At 39.0% G+C, this 26421-nt stretch overlaps 2 protein-coding genes across 3 annotated transcripts in view; one reads left to right on the top strand and one right to left on the bottom strand.

Moving 5' to 3' along the window:
- YTHDC2 (YTH N6-methyladenosine RNA binding protein C2) overlaps positions 1-14346 on the bottom strand; it is an 86826-nt gene extending 72480 nt beyond the window's left edge. The window contains exons 1-4 of one of the 2 annotated variants that reach the window (XM_050793033.1): positions 13953-14346; positions 12693-12783; positions 2849-3045; positions 1236-1435 (exon numbers count right to left, since the gene is read on the bottom strand). In XM_050793033.1, the coding sequence (XP_050648990.1) occupies positions 1236-1435; positions 2849-3045; positions 12693-12783; positions 13953-14139 (675 nt within the window). In that variant the 5' untranslated portion in view covers positions 14140-14346. Of the gene's footprint in view, positions 1-1235; positions 1436-2848; positions 3046-12692; positions 12784-13952 lie in introns of those variants that run through there. The other variant, XM_050793034.1, reaches the window with a different exon arrangement.
- Positions 1-26421, top strand: part of REEP5 (receptor accessory protein 5) — an 806416-nt gene that overhangs the window by 152047 nt on the left and 627948 nt on the right. The window lies entirely within an intron of this gene.

Below are 26421 nucleotides of genomic sequence, written 5' to 3' on the forward strand. Positions count from 1 at the left end.
TACTCAACCTAAAAAAAATTATAACAATCTAAGACAGCTAAACAAATTCTCTGGAGTAACTCCATGGAATTTCACTTAATCATAAAAGCATTCATGCTGAGTCAGGCGTGGTGGCGTGTGCCTGTAATCCCAGTTACTCAGGAGGCTGAGCCAGGAGAATCGCTTGAATCTGGGAGGCAGAGGTTGCAGTGAGCTAAGATCGCACCACTGCACTCCAGCCTGGGTGAGAGAGAGAGAGACTTGGTCTCAAAAAAAAGAACTCATGCTAAAGAAAGATCTTGTATATTGTCTTCAGAAAAAATTTTCATCATGTTTTTAATTATTCAGTTTTACAGGATCAAGTTTTAAGGACAGAGACATAATTCTGTAAAAATGTTTAAGTCCTTCAAGTAAAAAACTGGTAAACTTTATAATCAACTTCTCCTCCCACCTTGCCTTAGAAACTAAGCCTATTAAACCAACCAATATAATCAAATCTTAGGCAATTGTCAAAAACAAAATTATGTCCCTAAAGGAAGAAAACCTACAAATATATTTATTATTTTATCTGAACCTCTATTAAAACCAAAGTAATTTTAGTAATTTTAAGCTGAAATGCTGCAAGAATGTACACAAGAAAGTCATATGATGTCATACTTACTACTTCCAATCTGTTATCCTATGAGTAAAACTTCATAAGGAGTTACTTTGATTCTAAAAATCCAAGTCAAACCTATCATATTAATTCCATTCTACAGTCAACTTCATATTAATATGTTATTACTGCTTTTACTTTTGTTCCTATATGCAAAACACTATGCTAGGCACTTTACAGAGATAATCTTTACACCTCACTATGAAAGGTAGCAATTATTAGTCTCATTTTATAAATGAGAACTCTGACTCACAGAGGTTACAAAAAGAGCCTAGAACTTCCATAAGTGAGGGAACTGGAATCTAAACTCAAGGCCAAAGCCCATCTTCCTTCCATGATACCAAATCGCTTTCCCACCTCTGTTTAAATAAAGGCCTAATGCACTAGTTTAAAAATAAGTAAATTATTTAAAACATTTTCTTTCTACAAATTCTCCAAATATATTCCAGTAGTAATTTATTTCTGAAATAACCATTACTATAATATCCACAAGTTTCTTTTTCTGTTTTTTTAAACATATGCAGTGTAAATTTGATATAAAATTATAATATGGGACTATATATATTTTTTTTTTTCTATAAACAACAAAAAAGAAACAAACCTGTGTGGTCTTTCCAGACCCAGTTTCTCCTACAATCAAAACTACTTTATTTTCCTTAATTATTTTAACAATTTCTTCCTGTTTCTCAAACACTGGTAAAGACTGCCTAAAAGAATCAAATTCGGATTCTCCTCTTTTCACTGGAATCTGAGGTATGCCATTGTTGAGTCGCCCACTTGTCTTGCTCATTTCCCGGTTTTCTTTGAAAATGAATAAAAGAACAAAAAATGTATGATCAACACTGAAAAAGAAGTGTTAAAAATAAAAATAAGTATTTTTTTTTGCCAAACCTAGAAAAACATGTCAAAAGAGGTAATTTCTAACATAATTCCTTTCAAATGTTTTCTTCTCTACTCAGTCTATATAAAGTTGTCAAGCAATATCTCAATTGTACTCTTACACATACTATTCTCATTGAACATGTTACAAATTTCAGTACCAATTAGAAAGCAAACCTCTCAGACATATTTCTGGTACATAATGTTTAAAAACTGATAAAAGTAAATCATTCAATAACCATTAAAAATAAAACAATCTTGATAATCCAAATGATTTTTAGGCTTGTTATAAACTTCTATCAATAATTTCATGGAAAATTAAATTTTTATAGTAGGAAATAATGTGCATACTTATAAGATCTGTCACTACATTAGGAAAACATATTACAGAAAAAGAAAATATCCCATGTACGTTTAATGTTATACATGTAAGACTAAGTGATCAAACAGAATAATTATGTGTTAAATATAAGGGTCCTAATGTTAACAAATTTCCTAATGGAGTATTTTAGCCCAACATCCACATTTAACTAAACAGACAGGAATAAAGAAGAGGTATGAAATGTCTTATATCCATGTAGCTCAAAATATGTTTGTGTGTCTATGTTTAAAGTGCAAGTTCTTTGATATCTAGGACCACATATTTTCTATATTCTGCTGATCTATTCCAATAGACAGTAATAACTATGTAAATTTTATCACCATAGGCAATAAATAGTTTTCTTACTAGGGAAGTGATCTTTCCAAACGGTGAAATTACATCTTTATTTTGTAACCCAAATACATTATTTATCTACCTTTTAGCAACTTAACGTACTGAAGACTCTGTCCAATCTCTTACCAGAGCTAAAGCCCCAATTCAAAATCTCACTTATTAGTGTGTCATGGCAGCATAATATAGGAAAGCCTAGTCCCTGGAGTCAAATACCCACTCTGCAGTTTACTGGCTGGTTTGGTGTCCTTGAACAAACTATTTAATTCTTCTAAGCCTCAGTTTCTTCACCTGTGAAATAGGGGAAATTCTTACCTTGCAAGGGTTGCTTGCTATAAGGCCCCATATAAAGGGTTTAGTATATCGCCTCGCACCCAGTTAATGCTCAATAAATGGTAGCTATTGATATTATTATAACACTCAAAAAAAAAACTTGGTTCAACTTAATTACATGCTTTAACACTACACTTTGTTTCAAATTTTTACAACTTTTAATCATTTCTAACAAACTATTCCAATGGAGAAATTTATTTCATCTTAGTTTTCGAAAATAAATCTAAAATAGAAAAAGAATAGTCATCAAATAATAGGGTAAATGAGGAAGCTCCCCAGAAAATACATACCAGCTTCAACTGCAAACACATTTCCTCTTTCTGTTTTAGGCAGAAGTTCTGTACGCTCTTTATTGGTGACAGGAAATCTTTGAATTAGGCTCCTAACAGCATGTTTTGTATTATGAGTCAAATTACAGGTCATCATTGCATGAGCTGTTTCTGATCCATCTTTCTTCTTCACAGTTAGGTATCTATTTGCTCCCTTTCTGAATATTAATAAAAATCATTTATTTACTATATACAGTCAACTTGTTCACATATGATGTATGCCTACTTAGAAAATATGTCTCAAGCAAAACATTGAAAAAAATCAAAATGCTTTGGGAGAAGATGCTGAAAGTCCAAAAAAATTCAATAAAGAAAGATTTGGGCTAAAGTGGCCATAAAACTATTTTCAGTTAAAATTTCAAGTGCTGCAAATCCAAGTTTAAGTCCACTAAAAAGGCTTACTTACCCTTAAGTGTTAAAGTTTGTCTTTAGCAGACTTCATGGTAGATGAAACATCACCAGTTAATATAATACATGCTGGGAAGCATACAGAGGGGGAAAACATCAATCTGAACAATAGAACCTAAAAATGATAATGAAAAAGTTATGGTCCATAGTTCAGACTGATATGTCCCAGTGAATGTTTCCACAGTAAGTTGGTAATGAGACACTCCCATGAAAACCTGTTATGAGAGCCAAGTTTAGTGGTTGGACCAAAAAAGCATAAATCAGCATTACTGATAAATAATTTCAGATGCATTTTTAATAAAATGTTTTTCAGAACTTCTGGTTCTACTCTTCAATTATAAGGTAATGATGATTTGTAACTGTTCAAGGTATTTACTGTAGGTGTATTGTTTCCTCAGCTGGTCCAGGACTGAGCATATCTTTTATGACTTCTGTAGCTCTAAGAGTAGTATAGTGTTATATACCAGGAAGTTCCCAAATGTGTTTTGAATGATTTCATAATACATGCCTATAATGTAGCAGTGTAATACTGATTAAGAGCTCAGGCTCCAAAGGCACACAGACCTGAGCTTGAATCCCACCTCTACCACTTACTAGTTGTGGCACTACAGGTAAACTACTTAATGGCTCTGAGCCTGACACAATAATAATATATACCTCAAAGGATTATTCATACGATTAAGATAATACGAGCAAAGTGCAGTATCTGTTGCAGAGTAGATTCTAAATAAATGAAAACTATTATTATAGTCAGAAACGATATTATTTCTTAAATTTTAAGTTACCCAAAATATTTCATAAAATGTTTTGCCATTTCTTATGTCACTATTATACTATAGAAATAATCAACAGAGCCTAATTACAATGAAAAATTTATAATTTACAAAGCAAATTTTATAATTTTTCAATTTTCATTAGATGTAAATTTTGTCAACAGTATCTTCACCATAAGAATGATATCAAATTAGGGATTAACCTATACAGTCTTAGCATATAAGTGTTCTAAGTGAGGCTTCCAATTTACCAAGGTAAATTTCTGGAAACTCCTTCTTGAATGTTTCAATGAATTATAAGCTTTCTATGTTGTTATTTACTCCTTAACAAGTACTTGGTGGTGCTTAAAATGATGCTATAAAGATGAAATAAAATTTAACCTGATCTAGAAGTTTTAGTTATTTCCATGATAAATTCAAACTATTGAATTCTAGAAACGTTCTCTGTAGTAGGTTATTTTCCCATGGACCTTTCTGAAACTTCAGGACAGTCATTATAGACTCAATAATTCATTTCCCTTCTGTGATGTTCATTTCATAAAATTTTAACTACAAAAGGCAGGAAGTGAGCTGAAATGAGCACCAGAGCAAATGGTAGGAGGCTAATATTCAGCTAGTAATAAACTTTCAACTAGTTATATGATCAACAGCAAATCATTTTACTTTTCTGACACTGTATATTGGTTAATTTTTCAAACTTCACATTTTTAAGAACTCAAAGATGCTTTAATTTTCTTAAAAATCATCTCAAAAAGGTTGTGCTATATTTCACCTTTAATTTTATTTTATTCATTCACTTAGTCATTTATCATATATAAACCAAACACTGACTTTATGCCAGGCACTATGGTAGAAGCCAGGAATACAAAATTGAGTAAAATATACCCTTTCTCAACAAGCTCACAACTGAAATAATAAGTCAGATGGAAACCTTCCTAACATAGGTTACCTAATATAGCATTTAGGTATTTTAAAAAACTCCTAACAAGCAGGTGGGACTACTTAGCCATTACCATTTAAAATTTACTGAATTCCGTTTGAACACATATGGTAGAATGGAAAGATAATATCAACTTGATAGTTTTTATGTTTTAGTAAAGGACTCTACTTGTGCTTTAACTGATTATTCCTACCACAGTCAGCACCACAGTGACACTAATATATCATAAAAGGATTAATGAAATTTTTGGTAAAATATTCACCTCATTGTTGTGAGGATGGAAACATTAAATACAGTAGAAATTTGTTGTACTATGTAAACTAACAAATGGATCTCCTCATTATGCTTTCATTTCATGATAACTGAAACTATGGTTTGATGATAAACACAGGAATCCTTTATACAAAGCAAAATTAACTAAAAACTAGCTGCACATATGGAAAATACGCTAGCTAAGTGAAATTCACAAGAGTTTTTTTAAATAAAATGTAAACCCCATATGCAATTTCAAAATATAAAAGTAAATGTAATAAAATTACAGATGAGAGCATCATAACATCTAACTTTCGAAAAATAAGTAACCAATGCATTTTGGCATTTCAATGGCTTCTTCCTTAGAAAGAAAAATGATGCTATAAGTAATCAAATTTGACACAATGTTAATAATAATCAATTTATTAATTTACAAAGGATGTTACTAAACATTTAAATCAAATATAAACATATGCCTCAATATTCCCTACTTCTAAATCTAAGAACAGTTTAAAAGATCAGCTGAAGAGCCAACATCTGAAATGACTACTTAAAAAGCTCACAGACACAGGAGTCTCTTAAAAACAAACAACAGCAGCAACAAAACAGGCATTCATTTGATGCCTACTAAATACTTAATTTCATATTCCCTTAATTTATATTTCCATTAGGCAGACAGATGCAAAGATCTAGCTCCAAACCACTTTCTCCCCAATACTGTAATACAGAATTGGAAATGTATTAAAGTTTGCATCACACTAATTTGTACTTTTTTAAGACTACCTAAAAACTAATAAACCAACCAGTTCACTTCATGTTGTCGCCAAACTGAGCACAGTTGCTTTCAAGGCATGGTCACTATGCCTATAGTAAATTTATTTTTCTGGGTTTTTTTTTTTTTGAGACATTGAGACAGAGTCTTGCTTTGCTACCCAGGCTGGAGTGCAGTGGCACAATCTCAGCTCACTGTAACCTCCGCCTCCTGGGTTCAAGCAATTCTCCTGTCTCAGCCTCCCAAGTAGCTGGGACTACAGGCGCCCCCCCGCCCCACTATGCCCGGCTAATTTTTGTATTTTTAGTAGAGACGGGGTTTCACAGTATTGGTCAGGCTGGTCTCGAACTCCTGACCTCAGGTGATCCATCCACCTCAGCCTCCCAAAGTGCTGGGATTACTGGCATAAGCCATTGCACCCGGCCTATTTTTCTGGTCTTAATGAACTATAAGCTAAATTGAAGATGAGATCTATCCAATATTTCTGTTCTAACTCCTCAAAGCACCTCCTACATTGCTATGAACTTCATGTGAACATCAAAAAACAATTAGTTAAGATTAACTGTGTTCAAATCCTGGCTCTGCCACTTGCTAGCTGTGTGGTCTCAGGAAAATTACTTAACATCTCTAGGCTTTAATTGCCTCATGTGTTACACAGGTGCCAGGTGTTAAAATAGACTCTGCCTTATAAAACTGTTGTTAAGATCCATGGTAGACTGGATAAATAAAATGTGGTACATATACACCATGGAATACTATGCAGCCATAAAAAAGAATGAAACCATCTCCTTTGCAGGAACACAGATGGAGCTGAAGGCCATTAGCCTTAGCAAACTAACCCAAGAACAGAAATCCAAATACTGCATGTTCTCATTTGTAAGTGGGAACTAAATGATGAGAACACATGGACACACAGAGGGGAACAACAGGCACTGGGGTCTACCAGAGGGTAAAGGATGGGAGGAGGGAGAGGATTAAGAAAAATAACTAATGGGTACTAGGTTTAATCCTGGGTGATGAAATAATCTGTACAACAAATCCCCTTGACACATGTTTATCTATGTAACAACCTGCACGTGTACCCCTGAACTTAAAAGTTGAAAAATAAACTATATCCACACTAGTACACAAATGAAGGCATGCTCTGACATACATCCTGCTGCATTTAATGTATAAGAAGGAACCACTGGTCCTTGTCACTCACTTCTGTGAACAGAAAGTGCACTAAGGCCATGGGAGTCACCCACTTTCAGGTCAAGGTCTATCCTTTCCCCTCTGGTAAACACCAGGCCAGAGGTGAATCAGCCCCAAAGGCTCTCATCCAAATATGAGAATGCTGACTCCTTCTCATTAAAAAGAAAAAAAAAACTAAGAGATTATTTTATTTTCAGTAATCCTTTTATTCTTGGGAAACCCCAGTTTAAACGTGATCTAATTTTTTATTTTATTTAATAATATTTTATTTAGCATATTACACCTATGCTCATAAGTAAGATAAGCCCATAATTTTCATTTCTAATATTTTCTTTATCTGAGTTAGGTAGCAAAGTTATACTAGTTTCATAAAAAACAGGAGGTGTCCCTCTCTTTGATTCTCCACAAAAAACTGAAGTAAAAATAACATTATGTTTATTGTGCAGCCATAAAAAAGAATAAGTTCATGTTCTTTGCAGGGACATGGATGAAGCTGGAAACCATCATCCTCAGCAAACTAACACAGGAACAGAAAACCAAACACTGCATGTTCTCACTCATAAGTGGGAGTTGAATAATGAGAACACATGGACATGGGGGTAACATCACACACTGGGGCCTGTCGGGGGTTAGGGGGAAAGGAAAGGGAGAGCATTAGGACTACTATCTAATGCATGCAGGGCTTAAAACCTAGCTGATGGGTTGGTAAGTGCAGAAAACCACCAGGGCACATGTACACCTATGTAACTAACTTGCACATTCAGCACATGTATCCCAGAACTTAAAGTAAAATAAAAGTAATAAGAAAAGAAATTATGTTTATTGACTCTTTCATTTAAATTACCTCTGAATAGGCATTTGTGTGAGTAAATTTCTAATCTTGATTAAATTTATATAATGATTAAAAAAAAAAACAACTGTTGTTAGGACTAAATGATAATCCATTTAAAGCACCTAGCACAAGTACACAACACTACTTAATAAATGTTTGCTCTTGCCTCCTCAAGGAATGCAGCCCTGCGATATCTTGATTTTAAGTCCATGGGACCTGTGTTGTTGGACTTCTGACCTCCAGAACTGTAAGATAATTTTAGCCACTAAAAAAAAGAGTTAACTCCTATTATTATTGGACAAAGCAGGTTTTCTTTTTAGTGGATATCCAAAAATTCACTACCTGAAAACCATTTTTCTTACTTTAGCTGGGAGGAGAGAGGAAGAATGCAGTACGCAACTTTCCAAGACAGGAGGCAAGATGGGCAGTAATCTAAATTTGAAAAGGGGAATGTCCTTGTAGGTTGGGAGCCTTCTGGTCAGGGTAAGTAGAGTACTTTGGTACTCTATTTGGTACCTATTAGGCAGTGACCTTAGCAGTCACAGAATAAGAAACTTGTACTTGGAAAATCTACTTTCATATACTTCATATTTTCCCATTCTACAGATTTTTAACAAAGTTCATTTTGTAAAATCCATTTTTGTCTAACTTGGACTGAGAAAAATCGAGACGGGATTTTGTTTTCATTATAAACAAGGCAAAGACTTAGAAAAGTGAGCCTTTAGGACTAAAACACAGTGACCTCAGTGTGACTTTAAACACAACCTTTGAAGTTGAGGAAAAGAAGTAAATAATGATGTGAAATTTTTGGTATGTGAAACCTGACTAGAATTTCAAAGAAAACTTTAGGATATACTAAAAATCACAAAATGGGGCTTTTACTCCAAGAATGTTTTCACTAAAAGACAAGCAATTACAAAAAATAATCAAAACAGGTCCAAGGCACACTGGCTCAGGCCTATAATCCCAATACTTTGGGAGGCCTAGGCAAGAGATCACTTGAGCCCAGGAGTTTGAGACCAGGCTGAGCAACATAGCAAGACCCCATCTCTACAAAAAAAATTTTAAATTAGCCAGGCATGGTGGTGCATGCCTGTGGTCCTAGCTACTTGGGAGGATAGCCTGAGCCTAGGCGTTTGAGGCTACAGTGAGCTATGATTGTGCCACTGTACTCCAGCCTGGGCAACAGAGGAAGATTCCTAAAAAATAAAAATAAAGCCAGGAGCAGTGGTTCACGCCTGTAATCCCACCACTTTGGGAGGCCGAGGCAGGTGGATCACAGGGTCAGGAGATCAAGACCATCCTGGCTAACATGGTGAAAGCTCGTCTCTACTAATAATAAAAAAAGTAGCCGGGCATGGTGGTGGGTGCCTGTAGTCCCAGCTACTTGGGAAGCTGAGGTAAGAGAATGGCATGAACCCAGGAGGCAGAGCTTGCGGTGAGACGAGATCGCGCCACTGCACTCCAGCCTGGGTGACTAAGCAAGACTCTCAAAAATAAATAAACAAATAAATAAATAAATAAAATCAAAGCAGGTAAAAGTCAATTATTTGGAAGATGAAAAACAAAATCCATCACCAATGGCTTAATTTTGAAAGAAAGAATATCAAAAAGAAAAAAACTGACCAGAAAAAAATTAAGAACTATCACAAAAAGTCTGGAATCTATCTTTTAAAACTTATATAAGAAGCCCAAATAAGAGAACGAGGCAATGAGAGACTCGAAATAGAATCCAGGCTTTCTGCCCTTTATACCAGGTGTCCTCTCAAATACGTACTAAGAAACTATAATATCAGACACATACAGACACACACACAGAGGAAAACTAACTTGCCAAGTCAATAAGATTTTTCACAAAAATCCGGCTGGGCCCAGTGGCTCACGTACTTTGGGAGGCCAAGGAGGGAGGATTGCTTGAGCCCAGTAGTTCAAGACCTTCCTGAGCAACATAGTGAGATGCTGTTCTCTACAAAAAACAGAAAAATTAGTTGGATATGGTGGCACATGCCTGTAGTCCCAGCTACTCAGGAGGCTGAGGTGAGAGGATTGATTGGGCCTGGGAGATGGAGACTGCAGTGAGAAGTGAGCCATGATCGTGCCACTGTACTACAGCCTGGGTGACAGAGCAAGACCTTGTCCCCCACTCCCCCTACAAAAAAAAAGTGAAAGGGTGAACAGATAATTTCATGAAATATAAGTCAGGTACAAATTCTGATACAAATGAAAAGAAAGGATTTGAGAAGTAGATTCAAAGTGATTTCTTTCTTTTTGTGAAAAGAAGAAAAGGCATTTGAAAATCACAAGGACCACTAAGAAAATATAGTACAAAGTTTACTCAAAGATGAAAAGGAGAGAGAAGTAGCTAGGGTATTTCATAAGAAGGTTGAAAGCATTAAGGTTATAGGTATTAGGGACTGGATAAATAGACAGCATTGCCTTGCTTCCCTTAGCATCTCTTTTCCTTTTTCTTCTTTCTCTGGTTCTTCAATGTTTCCGCATTCCCCATTTTTGTCTCCATAACTTCCTTCTTGATTTCTCCTTCCCAAGATATTTATTCATTCCAGATCAACTCTTAGACGACTATGATACTGAAGAGAAGGACAGGAAGTCTACTCTAATGGACTGCTTTTCTAAGTTAGCTGTTTAGAATGCAAGACCCATGTAACCATAGAAATGACGTAGCTACAGAATTGTACATTTATAACATGCATTTCCCAGCTCAGACCCAAAACCTCTTACTTGCAACTACTAAACCCAAACAGTGCTAAAACTGGAAACTTTTAAGTTTGCAGTAACCTCATTTGACATCAAATGTGATCATGTGATTACATTGACATGAGGTTATTAATAGTCTCAGTGTGAATATTCATAAAACTTCCAGCAAAAATACAAATATGACTAAAGGTGATGGCCATATTTTATTAGGTAGATTACATAACATATTGCAAATATACCCAAATACCTTTCTAAAGTCTAAAAAATCTGAATCTCAAACATATTTAGCCCAAGTGTTTCAGGATAAAGTATTATGGCTTTGAATTATATTTTTATTTTCAGGTGCAGTATTTTACCTACCTAGTGGACTATAATATGGGCACACTCAGGAATCTAACCACTGTTCCAGCACTGGCCTTAGCGATGTTCAAAATGCACATTCACCTAAACTAAATCCCGTCTCAGTAATTTATCACTGTAGTAGGCAGTCATATGCAAGACATTCCTACATCAGCTACTTTCATCTTGGGACCGTCTGAAGATTTATTAATTAATATATTTACTTAATTTTATCTTTTTTTTCCATGTCAGTAGTTCTCAACCTGAGCAATTTTGCTCTCCAGAGGACATCTGGCAACCTCCAGAAGCATTTTTGGTTGTCACAACTGGGTTTGGGGGTGTTAGTGCTATGTAGTAGTAACGGCTAGGGATGCTGTTAAACACCCTACAGTACACAAAACAGAATAAAGAAGTATCCAGTCCAAAATGTCAATAGCACCAACAGTGAGAAAGCTTCCTTTATATTGATCCCACCATCCTTACTGACAAAATGAAATAGGTCCACAGAATTTAGAGTTTTTCAGTTTGGATGGCTCAAATGACTTTTCCCCACTGTAGCTCTGTGATCCTCCCAACAAAACAAAACAATTTCCTCCTGTACCACTTTTTAAAATTATTTCTAATCATCCGATTCTTGACTTGGTAGGAAAGAAAACAATGAACATATGTTCTAAAGCTTACTATTACAGTGCAGTAACAGTAAAAGACATAAGTTTCATAAATAATTGTACTTATTATCTTTTGTACATCAATATTTCAAATGAGATTTCATTTCTATCAAAAAATAAAAATATTTTTCTCAAGAAATCAACTTCAACTTTTAAACTATTTTTTTCTTACATCTTAAAATTTACCTTTGAAAGAGTTCAGAGTATGCCACCCAAATATATGTCACTCTCCCATAAAGATTATTTTGAGCTGAAGGCAATTGAGAAGAAGCAGACCTAAAAGAACTCTGCCCTCCCCTGCTTTACCAGAAAGGGCAGGATTATTCTTAATAAGAGAACCACTCTAGACTCTTAACCCAGAGACAGCACCAGAGGAACCTACATAACCAACCTTGCTAAAACAACACATACCTTCCATTAGTTTCCCCATATATACCTTCCCACAATTTACTGCACCTACAAGTTCAAAGTCCTTTTCCTTTGTCTTGTCATTTTTTAAATAAATTCATTGTTCTTTATTAAGATGCCACATAAGCCCCATGTTTGAGTTACTATCGAGTTTTCCCCTATGTATGCATGATGCATATCTTAATAAGCTTATGTTTTTCTCTTGTTAATATGTTTTTTATCAGTCTAATTTGCAGGGTCCCAGCCAAGGAACCTAAGCTGGGTAGAGGAAAAAGCATTTTCCTAGGGAAAAAGAAAACAAAACAAAAAAGGCAGGGAGAGGTAGATAGAAGGAAGAGGAAAGAGGTGAATTTGGTACAGACCTGAATCATTTTATCTACACAGGATACAATTAAGAATGTGAAGTTAAAACAGTAATAACTACTTAAACGTACTCAGAAACATTCTCCCTTTTTTGAGCAAATAATCTTTTTTTAAAAACAATAAGAAAAGCTACCAGCTTACCCTTTACTTTTAGAGACCAAACCAAGAGACTGACTGAGTCGATGAATAAAGGCTCTTTCAGTACTGGTCAAAGAAGAAGGAAATTCCATCTCTACATGAGAAAAAAATAAAAGCAGTACAATTTGTAGGTAGGCAATTTTCTCTCAAGTAATACACACAGACATAAAATATGAAAAACATAGACAATCAAATTTATTATACTTTATGTGAGGTTAACTTACTTTATATTTCATATTCTAAGTTAATAAAATTAATATATTTTATTAATAACTACTGAACGTCTACCAGAATTCTGATATTGATAAAAAGACATCTATGTATTGAACCTAAAATAAAGGCCTCTGATGTTCAATAAACGACTCCTCTTACTTGTGCTGGAATTTTGAGTTGGTATAATGACTGAACATATTTAACTTGGTCCCTACTTGTTTAGTTAACAAAATAAATGATGAGATATGCTCAAACATTATGAATTCTCAACATGAAACTCCATTGTCTTTGCTTTCGAAACTGTATAGAATTCATATTTCACTATTTCAGAGGGATTTGTTATATACTGCTGAGGCTTTCTCTTTTTTTAATGTGAATTCACAATCTCTCTGTCCAGAACATTCCCCATTTTTGACTATAAAGAGTCCAGAGTAAGAGGTCCCCTAATTAAGCCAGCAGGTCCGAATGAGCCCTCAACATACTGTACAGGTCACCACAGGTCAGTTGCTGGTTCTGCACTATATGATCCAAGACAAGCGGCTTTCTAACCTCAGGAGGTGTGGAAGAGGCTTCGTGTGCCAAACAGGTTTAAGTGGGTAGCGTGATTGCTTCAGGGTTCAAACGTATTACCGGTGCACTTACTTATATGTTTGATTTCTTTCTGCTTTTCTACATCTGTAGCTTAAACGTGCCACAATTAAGGTGACACTCCCTTAAAAAAAATTTTTTAAGGGTTAGGGCTAACCAATATCTGAAACACGGTGGCTTAACCGCCCAAGGCTGTTGAAAGACGCGGGGGAAAAAAACACTTGCAGCTAGCGAGCAAAGTGCCCATAACCCCACTAATGCGCAGAGCACCTCGCATTTTACCGCAGGGCTAACAGCCGCGTTCCAGACCCGGGTGCCGCCGCTGAGGCCCGACCCGGACGGTGGCCCGGGTCCTCCCTCCCTCTTCGGAGGCAACCCCATCACTCGGTGGGCCCAGGTTTGGGGGGCGCTGGGGTAAGGGGGTGTCCTGACGGCCAGCAGGGTCCCTGTCGGGAACCTCACCTCTCTGGTCCCCGTATCGGAAGCGCTCCAGCGCGATATTGACTGCGATCTTCACCTCCTCATCAATGCGAATGTCCTTCAGCCCCTTGGCCCGCCCGCCGCCCCCAGGGCCACACGGCGAGGGGCCACCGCCTCCGCCACCGCCAGGAGCCGGCTGCCGCGGGGAGACGCTGCTCGGCCTGGACATTGCCCTGAAGAGATGGTCTCCCCGCACGGGAGCGGCCAGGCCTGCTGGGTGACAGCCAATGACAGAGACCGTGGGACTCCGGGGCCACTACCCGGCGGCTCCGCAGACGGCCTGCGTTGGGCTGAAGTCACCAGAAAGCCCTCAATCACCACAACAGCAGAAGTGAAACCTGCGCCGTTGATATCACGGCGAGGCGGGGAGCGCGGGCGTAATGACGTCACCAGGGCCGACGCCCGTGACCTCAGCGCGGCCGCCGCTGCGCGCCTAAGGGAGGCTGTGCCAAGCTGTGGTGCGGTCCTGTTCCCCCGCCGCCCGCCAAGGGTCGCTCCTCGTCTTCTTATTCACTCCCTTGCTATCTCGTTTAGTCCTTCATTAATTCCTGCAGTAAGCATATATGGGCTCCCACTGTGGACCTGGCACTATGCCACGCCTTTGATATACATTGGAGAAGGTTCCTACCTTCATGGAATTTATATTATAGTAGGAGGAGGGTTGCCAGATTTAGCAAATAAAAATACAGAATGCCTAATTAATTTGCATTTCAGATAAACGAATACTTTTTAGTATATATATTTCCCGTGCAATATTTGGAAAAATATCATAAAAAATACATGTACTAAAAAATGAGCGACTGTTAGGTGTCTTGCATTCTTCCCTTTTCTGAATGGGAGATTTTAATGCAAGTATGCCACCCTTGCTCTATCACGCTACACAAGGTAGCTGAGTGGGGACAGGTACGTAGTACATATTTACATAGTTCATGAGTTACCTGGCAATAAGGATACACATCTGAATCTAATAAAGAGGACTGTGTATCAACAACAGATCCTGGATGCAGTGACTAGATAGAATTCCAGGTGTCTGGGGAGGATATACGTGTATTCTGTGTGTGGTAAAAAGGGGGTGGAATATTTGGTGACAAGAAGTATGAACTGTGGCAAAGAATACTGATACTCATCAAAAAATGTTTCTCCTTTTCTTCCTAGGAGTGATATTTCCCAACTCCCCTGCAGTTAGCTGGGGGCCACATGGCTGAGTTCACATGGCCATTGGAATGTTGCTGGAACTGATGTACACCACTTCCAGGATTGGTCTGTAACACCTTCCTTGAAGTCTCCCTTCTCTGCCTTTCCTGGTCTTCTGGAAGTTCTTAGACAACGGTAGAACCACTAGATAGATAGCAGGTTCCCGATCCCCTGAATGAGTGTGATAGAGTGTCCTCACCAACCCACATTGGAATATGACATGGGTAAGAAATAATCCTTAGTTGTGGTAAACTGCTGAGATTTAGGGAGGTTTTTTTTTTTGTAACAATATGGTAAATTGTTGAATTCATCAAAGGTATGGCCTTTGATGAATCACACATTCCCATGTTCACACCCTTGTATTCTTCCTTCCCATATGGACTCTGTCCTTGGCAATGTAACTTGCTTTGGCCATTGGAACATCAGCAAATATGAGATAAGCAGGGCCTTGAAAGGTGTTTGTGCATTAAGGCTTACCCTGTTTTGAGGCTGAGAATTCTTCTTCCACAAAGTAAAGAAGCTTAGGCTAGGCCACTGACAACTATGGCCCAATCATCTACCAACACCAAGGGCGAGACAGGCAATAAAGGCCATAATGGAAAGTCTAGTCTCAGAAAAGCTACTGGATGACTACAACTCTGTAAGCAACCCAAAGCAAGATTAGCAGAACCACCTAGCTAAACATAGTCCAAACTGTTGACCCACAGAACACATAAACAAATAAAATGAATGTTGCTTTAAGCCACTAAGTTTTAGGTTGGGTTTGTTACACAGCAGTAGATAACTGATACAAAGAGTTAGCTTATTCTGACTAATATATTTGGACAATGATAAGGCTGATCTTGGGCAGAAGTGACTGGGCTGAGAGAATTGGCTTTACCAGTTCCAGTATGTACCCAGTTGCCTAAGAACTGGGGTCATCAACTTCTTAATATGCCTATAAATAACTTGTGGCATACAAGCATGCCACAGCACAGTGGTCTGGAAACTGCTCTCTTCACATCTATAAAATTGGCCTGGTAGAGTAATATAGTCTTAAAATATAACCAAGATGATTTTATTATTGATGCTAGGGATATTACCTCCCACCCTTTGCCCCCTCATCACCTCTACTTTGCCAGCCCTCCATCCCTTTCTCTCTTGTTCAGCCACGTCATTTGGGATTTATTGTTTGGGGGAATATTGTCTTAAGTTGGTTTCAGTTTTTTAGAACTGGAAGAAGTCACATATTAATATACCAGTAAGTTGCCTAAAAGGATCCTGAGCCCTGCTTCTACTGAGGAGAACAAAACAAAAACCCTGAATGGTATGGGAGATCCTGGAACAGTATGGCCTGTGCTGCTTTCCCAAGGGAAGCCCAGAGAGGCAGCCCAGGAAAGAAGGGTGGTGTGGTGTGCCTAGGCAGGTGAGGTTCAGTGTGGTATAGAGCAGCAGAGGATTCCTGGTGCCCAAGAGGTGTCCAGAATTGGCAGAGAGATATGCCAGACCTGAAGGAATCACACAGTTGAGAATAAGCAATAAATGACTTAACAGTGACCTATGTTGTTTGACCAACAAGGATCAGAAACTCTTTCCCACACTTACTAATGCCTTGCTACTCCATAAGTCCCCCAGAACTTAGAAGCAAGCCTAGAGAAGAGTGGCATCCCCTGAATTAACTGAGGTTAATTACAGAGAAACTAAGTTATTTCATATCTAAATCTATGGAATAAAATTTGTACTTAAGTAATTGTAAAACCACTTCCAGTGTTATCATTCTATACACATATCATAATGTATATATCGAAAAAATGGTATTTTCCTATATCCCATATATATATCTACCTATCTACGTAGTAATCAGCTTAAATGTATATTAATATGGTTAGCCACAAGGTGACACTAGAAAGCTATCTTTTGCTTATGGTTCTAGGTCTTGACTCTGATTTTCATAAACAGCTTCTATGAAGTATTGTAATAACAGTAGTAATCCCTTCCAGGGACAATTTCATTTTAATAAGGGAGGTGGCAGCAACGAGGTTAATAGAGGCGATGTTCATATTTTAAAATCATAAAAATAAGACTCTCTGGAAGAGGCTATCAACTAGTTTGTATTCTTTCTCTTCTTACCCACTCTCATGTGATAGGATATCCCAATCATTACCAAAAGTATCAGACACTAATTTATTCAACATCCATAAATAAAAGATGTAAATAGACATAGTCCGTTAGATCTTGGAGCTTAAAATTTAAATGACTATTTTTACAGAATGTGCCTTAAAAACATCTAGAACATCCTTAACCATCTCCCAAACACTAAAAGCTCGGTCCAAAATTGTGAACACAGTAGGTCAGCAAATACATTGTGTAACTCACTGAGCAATTGCTATCTCATGTTGGGGATGACCAAGAAGAGGAAAACCATCTCTTCCAGGAAGTCTTGCTTGTTTGTTTTATAAAGGAGATACAATTTTAAAGGATTGCGTAGGAAAATAGGAAGAAAAGGTTTGGAAAAGCTCACAGGCTTACAGGGAAGAACTTTCTTTTTTTTTTTTTTTTTTTTTTTTTGAGATGGAGTCTCCCTCGGTCGCCCAGGCTGGAATGCAGTGGCGCCATCTTGGCTCACTGCAAGCTCCGCCTCCCAGATTTATGCTATTCTTCCGCCTCAGCCTCCGGAGTAGCTGGTACTACAGGCATGAGCCACCACGCCCGGCTAATTTTTTTTTTATTTTTAGTAGAGACAGAGTTTCACCATTTTAGCCAGGATGGTCTCGATCTCCTGACCTTGTGATCCACCAGCCTCGGCCTCCCAATCTGCTGGGATTACAGGCGTGAGCCACCGTGCCCAACCCATGGGAAAGAATTTTCTAAGCAAAGGAGCAGTATGTCAGAGAAAGTACTATGTCACAATCTTGAAAGCCCCTCATTGGGAGCATGGAAAGGCAGGTTGAAGGGACCAAAGAAGAAAGCAGTGACACTAAATGATCAATGTAGATCTACTCTATGATCGGATACCAGAGGAAATTTACCTACTGGGAAGACAGGAGGAATGTAAATTTGTCCTTTGGCATATGTCCTTATGGAATTTTAAGGAAACCGTGCTCTTGGGGTGCATCAAGAGTAGGATTTTAAAAATCAAGTGTAGGAATGATGACACTTTAAATAATGTAACTGTGGTAGTAAAAAGAATCAGGTGAGAATGTATTAGAGGATGCTGCAGAGCTGGGAGAATGAAGACCCCTAAGTTTCTCCTTCAGGAGACTGTTAAGAAGAACTCAGAGACGAAGAGGGAGAGTATATTCATGGAGCTGTGTCCTGGAGCTCTCTGAAGAGAAGAGAGTGTCAAAAACCCACTGAAAACAAAAAGGTTATTGCTAAATATTTAATGTTTGTTTTATTAAAGGATTCAGTTTTTAAAGCATAGGCAAAGTTTACCCATGCAGATAGCTGAAGAGGAATTGACTACATTTTTCCATTGCTTGACAGTGTATTTATATCCCACAAAATCAAGATTTTATTTTCCCCAGGGCACACTTAGTATTTGATAAATATAGTACTTTATTTCTTACTGATATTTTTCTTCAAAATCTTCACAAGCAAAATCCTGGTAATTACTGAATTGGGGTGATGGTTATACCGGTCTTCTTTATACTATTCTTTTTACTTTGGGGCATGTTTGAAAATGTTGACAGTTTTTTTAAAAATCGTTAAGAGTCTTTCTAGCCCCAAAATGTATCAAGTTAGTAAACCTACTTAAGCATTTGGAATAGGTTAAGAAAGAAGTATTCTTTCAGGACATGTAACTACCTGGTTTGATTGGATCATCCAAAAGTAGTCAACTCCAGCAACAGCAACAAAGAAAAACCAGCCTGGTGTTTGGTCAGGGAGGAATACTATTTAGGAATACTCCCTTGGCAGATGTTTTAGGGACATTTCTTTCATGTTTAATTTGGCAAATTGACTCACAACTAACACTGAAAAGGAAAGGGACCACATGATTAAAAGATTATTTTAGTCACCTTAGGCTGCCATGACAAAATACCACACACTGGGTGGCTTAAACAACATAAATTTATTTTCAGCAGTTCTGAGGGCTGAAAAGTCCAAGATCAAGGTCTGGGAAAGTTCAGTTTCTATAGAGAGCCCTTTTCCTGGCTTGCAGATGGCCACCCACTTGCTGTGTGCTTACAGGGCCTTTTCTTGGTGCTTGCACTCAGACAGCTTGCTCTTTCGTGTCTCCTTTAAAAGGGCACCAATCCTGTCTTGAGTGTCCCACACTCATAACCTTATCTAACACTAATTACCGCCCCATCCTCAAGTACCTTCACATTGGAGGTTAGAGCTTTAATATATGAATTAGGGGGGTGGGGACACAAACATTCATAACAGAGATGTCAGGGACTTCAGAGTTATGTGCTAAGATGCATGTGGACACCACCTGACTCAAGTCTCTCCAATCTATTCCCCAAACTTGATCCCATCATCTTCCTTTTCCTGTAATGACTGGTCCATCACACAGGGTAATGGGGCCCCAAGAAGTGCACTGGAGTCACACTGATGCCTCCACACTCTTCTTCAGCCGCTTCCTCTCCTCTGGCCCATAAGACCTATCTAACAGACTGTTCTCACAAAGTTTTCAACCAATACTAAGGACTGAATAGTCTTCCAGGGACATTTCCACTTTAACAAGGGAGTCTTAAAGAGGAACCTCCAAAATGCAAAGAAATAAATCTCTTATAATGTAATTTCTGGAAATGCTATAGCTAGTGAGGAGTTTGCCAATGGGATTCCATCTCATTATACCCTGAATCACTGCATGGGAAGTGGCCACTACTCTCTGTTTGTGAGACTAATCCTTGTCAAGAATTAGGTAGCACATGAGCAGAGGAGAGTTTTGACTTATTGGGATTTCTCCAAAGTAATGAGCAAGTGAAATTTTAACTATGGCAAATAAATCATAGAATTTTAGAAATAGAAGGAACCTTTGGAATTCAACTGGATCATTTTACAAATGAGGAAATGAAAGTATAGCTTGGCTGGGTTTATTGCCCAATATTGTGTAGTTACATGAGGATCCAAGACTAGAATACTTTTTATGATACCATTTCATATCATCACTCCAGTTCTGCCCCATATCATTAGATATCAAGATCAGCTTCTGGCAGCACACCCTCAGTCTAGACCAGTTAGCAAAGAGGTGGTCAAGCAAGCCACTTCCTCACCAGCAACCCTTTAATTTATGAGCCTTAGGCAATCACTTTTGCACATTTCATGTTGTGTTGGGTCTCAAAAATTGTTTTGTGGCTTCCTTTTCAAGTAAATCATACATACTGAATTGCCAACTGTTACCACCCTACCTTTTGTATTCATAATTCACAAATGCAGGCAATCTGTAGGTAGGTTCAGTCTTATTGTCTCCATAACTATCAACACACAATGGAAAAAACAAGCACCAGTCTCTTACCTTCACAGACTCTTGAGAAGGTCCCTGACATTAGAGAGATTTATGGGGTCAATGGACAAATGCTAGATTTAATAAATACTTTAGATACAAACCACTGTATCGATCTCTTGGATCCCTTCTGATTGCCCAAGGTGGAGATCATGGTTCTTGCAACTTCAGGACTTGGCTGCTGAGAGGAGCCAAGAATGTGGAAACAATGTAGGTTACTTCCATGCTGGTCTGAAGTTTATGGGAAAAAAAGGTAATATCAGCCCATGGTTGGCTTAATAACAAGGAGGAGCATTAAAGCTATTTTGAGACTTTTTTTCAAGTTTGCACTTTGGAAAATTTCAAATCTCAAATAAAGAGAATGGCCGGGTGTGGTGGCTCACACCTGTAATCCCAGCACTTTAGGAGGCTGATGTGGGTGGATCATCTGAGGTCAGGAGTTCAAGACCAGCCTGGACAACATGGTGAAACCCTGTCTCTACTAAAAATACAAAAATTAGTCGGGCATGGTGGTTCACGCCTGTAATCCCAGCTACTCACGAGGCTGAGGCAGGAGAATCACTTGAACTCGGGAGGCAGAGGTTACAGTGAGCCGAGATCGTGCCACTACACTCCAGCCTGGGTAGCAAAGCTAGACTCCATCTCAAAAAAACAAAAGAAGAAGAATGAATCTCCATGTACCCATCATGCAGCCTCAACAGTCTGCCATCCTTGACCCAGGTGTACCTCCACACGCTTCCCACCCTTACTCAATTATTATCATTTTAAAGTAAAATGTATATACATTGAAATGCACAATTGTTAGCTATACTATTTAGGACTGGACACCCTGTGTAGCCCACACTCCTATTGTCTCCTTTTGGGCATATTTAAAATATGTAAGTCAGTAGATAAGGAAATAACTTACAACTTTTCAGCTGTTCTCATTTTCAAATCACGGGGCATTCTTGAGGGTGCTCCTCACTTGAGAAATTCTTCCTTTGTGCCTCCCGTCATCCCATCTCAACACTGGAAAATCAATCCACATTTGTTTCTGACACTGTTTGCTTCTGCACATTGGCTCCAGTTGTCTGCCTGACTTCTTAGATTTGAGAATCCAAATGAGATTTACAATAATTTATTAACTGGCTCCACCCATCTAAGATAAAAAACCCTGCTCCAATCCCCTCCTAGAACTCAGTAGCCTAACTCACTCTTGACTGCTTTGCCTGGTAGAGGAGATAAGTGAAGCAAGTTAGCCTTCTTGGTCCACCAGGGGAACATGTCGGAAATAAGAAAGAGAATGGGAGCTACAGAAATAAAATGCATTCCTTCCTAATCACCCCAAGTATACTGAATAGAAGGTGAATGAAATAAAGAGAAATAAGGCCAATGCCTCAAGTCATTCCTGATCAAAAGTAAGGAAAGAAAAATAAAGCTTCTGAGCTAAGTGTCAGGGTGATTGTTGTTGCTATAAGTATCTTTCCCCTAGAGCAGTGCGTATTAGACAGATAGACAACCAGATATACACTGTTTTTATTGTGTCCAGAAAAAATACATGCGTAAATGAAAACGTTTTATGAAACAATATGTGACACTGCAAGTCCTCCCCCCTTATCTGTGAGGGATACATTCCAAGAGCCCCAGTGGATGCCTAAGACTGAGGATAATATCGAACCCATATACATTTTGCTTTTTCTATACATATATACTTATGATAAAGTTTAATTTATAAATCAGACACAGTAAAAGATTAAAAACAATAGTAATAAAATAAGTGATAACAATATACTCTTCATAATTTCATGAATAGAAGATTCATTTTTACTGTAGATCTTTGCAACCTCAGCATATAATCTTTTTTTTCATTCTCTAAATTGAGAACTTTTACCTTTTCACTTAAATGAAGCACTTTACCGCCTCACTTTGGCATATCCAAATTGCCAGCATCCCTCCTCTTGCACTTTGGGGCCATTACTAAATAAAATAAGGGTTACTTGAATGCAAGCACTGTGATACCACCACATTCGATCTGATAACCTGAACGGCTAAGTGAGTAATGGGTGGGTAGTGTATACAATGCAGATACACTGACAAAGGGAGGATTCACTTTGCAGGCAGGACAGAGCAGGACAGTGCAAGATTTCATCACCAGAACTGTGCACAATTTAAAAATTATGAATTGTTTATTTCTGTAATTTTTCATTTAAGATTTCTGGACCATGATTGACCATGGAAAGTGAAACTGCAGATCAGGGAGGACTATTGTACTAAGTTAAATACATGCAGATATTTTATATTTCTCTAGTTCATGTTTTTTTTTTTTTTTCCTCTAGTTCATATTTTTAAAAGCTTGGCCACCACCTACTAAAATGATTTTGTAGCCCACTGATGGGTTGCAAACTGCAGTCTGAAAACCACTGCCCTAAGGATTTGGCATAAGATGTTGGAAAGGAGCTCTTTTCTCTGGAGTTCTTGGCCTCACCGTTTCCTTCATTAGAAACCAGTTTGATTCTTCACAAAGCATGGTTGCTCAGTTTAAATCCAAGATACCTATGTTCATTACAAGAGATGATATTTACCTAGGGATTGTGTAAAGTCAACCAAGATATAACACCTGACAGGCATAAGACTCCTCTTTATAGCCAGCCCTACCTACTAGAGCTAGGGTAGAGGTGGCTGGAAAGCCTGTCATCATGTGAGGTACTGAGAGTGTGATGACGATGCATATCCCTGCACACACTCAGCCTGCCTCACATAGTCCCTATTGTGTTTGCCACATCCTTCAGTTCCAAGAAGAAATGCAAGCACATTAAAAATAAGAGGTGCTGTATATGCAAAGAAAATACCAGGCCCCTTCTCCAGAGATTTGAATCTAAACACTGTATGGCTAACTTCCTATATCTGAACCCTGAATGAGAAATAGAAAACATTTTAAAAGGAGGAACTGATGTTATCTGATATCCAGCAATAAATGTCTTAAAAACTATCATGATGTACAGCCTGATCCAGTTTTATAATACTAAAAATTATAATGGCTATGTTTCGCTGGGCTCTTCCCAGGGGTCCAGTGTGCTTTGCATTATTTCCTGGAATTCAGTAATACCTCTATGTAATAAGCGATACTATTACCACCATTTTACAAGTGGAAGAGGGAAACAATGAGTATCAGTTGGGGCCCTAAGACCTAGAGCAGTGATGGAGATTGTTATTTTTCCCAATAAACTTCCTCTTCTAAGAGTGCCCCTGAGGCCAGGAGCAGTGGCTCACACCTGTAATCTCAGCATATTGAGAGGCTGAGGTGGAAGGATCACTTGAGCCCAGAGGTTCGAGACCAGCCTGGGCAACATAGCAAGACCCTGTCTCTATTTAAAAAGAAAAGAAAAAAATGAAAATAAAAGAGTGCCCCAGAAAGAGAAGCCCACTGGAATCGCAGAGGAGCAGCTGCCCAGACATATACAAAGAAGTGGATTCAAATAGCTCAAGATGAACTGTGATGAACATTAAGGTGCACCACCGAGTTCTCCCTTTAAGAATGGACTTCTTGGGGTAGGTAGAGCATGATGGCTGATTAGAAGCCTTTAGCAATTGTCACCTCTACAGAAACATCAAATTGAACAACTACCTACACACAAAAAAAGTAACTTCATAAGAACCAAAAATCAGATAAGTAATCGCAGTAACTGATTTTAACATCAAATTAAGGAAATAGGCACTGTAAGAGGGTAGGAAAGACAATCTTGAATCCCCTATACCACCCCTCTCTCATCCCATGGCAGCAGCTATTTGGTGTGGAGAGAGAATCTGTGTATTTGGAGAAGGGAGAGTGCAGTGATAGTGGGACTTTCTTTTGGAACTAACTCAGTGCTGCCCTGTCACGGCGGAAACATGGGGCAGAACTCAGCTGGCACACTTGGAGGGAGCATTTAGATCAGCCCTAGCTAGGGGAGAATTACCTCTTCCAGCAGTTGGAACCTGAGTTCCAGCTAGCCCCATCACTGCAAGCCACAGCTCTGGGGCCCTAAATAAACTTGAAAGGGAATGTAAGCCGCAAGGTTTGCAATTCCTAGGCAGATCTTGGTGCTGTCCTGGGCTCAGAGCCAGTGGACTTGGGGTATACATGACCTAGTGAGACAGTTGGGATGACCAAGGGAGTGCTTGCATCACCCCTCCCCAGCCCTAGGAGACACAGCTCACAGCTTCAGGAGAGACTCCTTCCTTTTTCTTGAGGAGAGGAGAGGGAACAATAAAGAAGACCTTGTCTTGCAACCTCAACACCAGCTCAACCACAGTAAGGTAGAGCACCAGGCAGGGTTGTGAGGCCCCCTAGCTCAAGGATGGCATTTCTAGATATACCCTGGGCCAGAAGGGAAACTGCTGCCTTGAAGGGAAGATACCAGTCCTGGCAGGATTCAACACCTGCTGACTAAATCAGCAATAGTAGCCAGGTTGTACTTGCCATGGGCCTTAGGTAAGACTTAGAACCATGCTGGCTTCAGGTGTGACCCAGCACCTTCCCACTGTGGTAGCTAAGGGAGAGACTCCCTTTGTCTGAGGAAAGGAAAGGGACTAGTATGAGGACTTTGTCATATAGCTTGGGTATCAGCTCAGCCATAGTGGCAAAGAGCAGGCAGATACCCAGGGTCCCTGATTCCAGGTCTTGACTCTTGGACAGCATTTTTTGGATGTGCCCTGGGCCAGAGGGAAGCCACTTCCCTGAAGGGAGAGACCTAGGCCTGGCAGCATTTATCAGAATCTAACTCAAGAGCCCTTGGGCTGTGAATGAAAACTTGTGGTAGCCAGGCAGTACTCCTCATGGGCCTGGGTGGTGGTGGTCATGGGGAGAGACCACCTCTGCTTGAGGAAAGGGGAGGGAAGCGTAGGAAGGACTTTGTCTTACGACCTGGGTGCCAGCTCAGCTACAGTAGAATAAAGCACCAGGTAGATTCCTAAGGTTCCTGGTTCCAGGCCCTGGTTCACAGATGGCATCCCTGGACCCACCTGGGGCTCAGTGGCACTTGCTACACTGAAGGTAAGGACACAAGCCTGACTGTATTTGCAACCTACTGACTGTAGAGTCCTTGGGCCTTGAGTGAATATGGGCGGTAGCCAGGCAATGGTCCCTGCGGGCCTTGGGTGAGACCCTGTGCTGCGGGTCTGACCCAGTGTAGTCCCAGTGGTTGTGGCTGCAGTGGTGCTTGTGTCACCTCTCCCTCAGCTCCAGACAGCTCAGCACAGAGACGGACTCTATTTGTTTGGGGGAAATTAAGGGAAGAAAACAAGAATCTCTGCCTGGTAATCCAAGAATTCTCCTGGATCTTACCCAAGACCACCAAGGCAGTCCTCTATGAGTCTGCAAGAGTCACAGCGCTACTGAGCATTGGGGTGCATCCTAATGCAAATATGGCTGCAGTGACCAAAGACTTAGATAACAACACCAAAATCCTTTTGAATACTTGGAAAATCTGTTCCAAAGAACAGGTACAAACCAGCCCAGACTCTGAAGACTACAATAAATACCTAACTCTTTGATTCTCAGAAACTGAACAATAACCACAAGCATCATGACCATGCAGGAAAACATAACCTCATGAAATTAACTAAATAAGGCACCAAGGACCAGTCCTAGAGAGACAGGGATATGTGACCTTTCAAAAAGTAATTCAAATTAGCTGTTTTGAGGAAGCTCAACAAAATTCAAGGTAACAAAGAGAAGGAATTCAGAATCCTATCAGATAAGTTAAAAAGGAGATTAAAATAATTAAAAACAAGCAGACATTGAGGATTTTTGCATCGATGTTCATCAGGGATATTGGTCTAAAATTCTCTTTTTTTGTTGTGTCTCTG

Source organism: Macaca thibetana, chromosome 6 (assembly GCF_024542745.1).
Source record: "Macaca thibetana thibetana isolate TM-01 chromosome 6, ASM2454274v1, whole genome shotgun sequence".
In the NCBI taxonomy this organism is placed as follows: Eukaryota; Metazoa; Chordata; class Mammalia; order Primates; family Cercopithecidae; genus Macaca; species Macaca thibetana.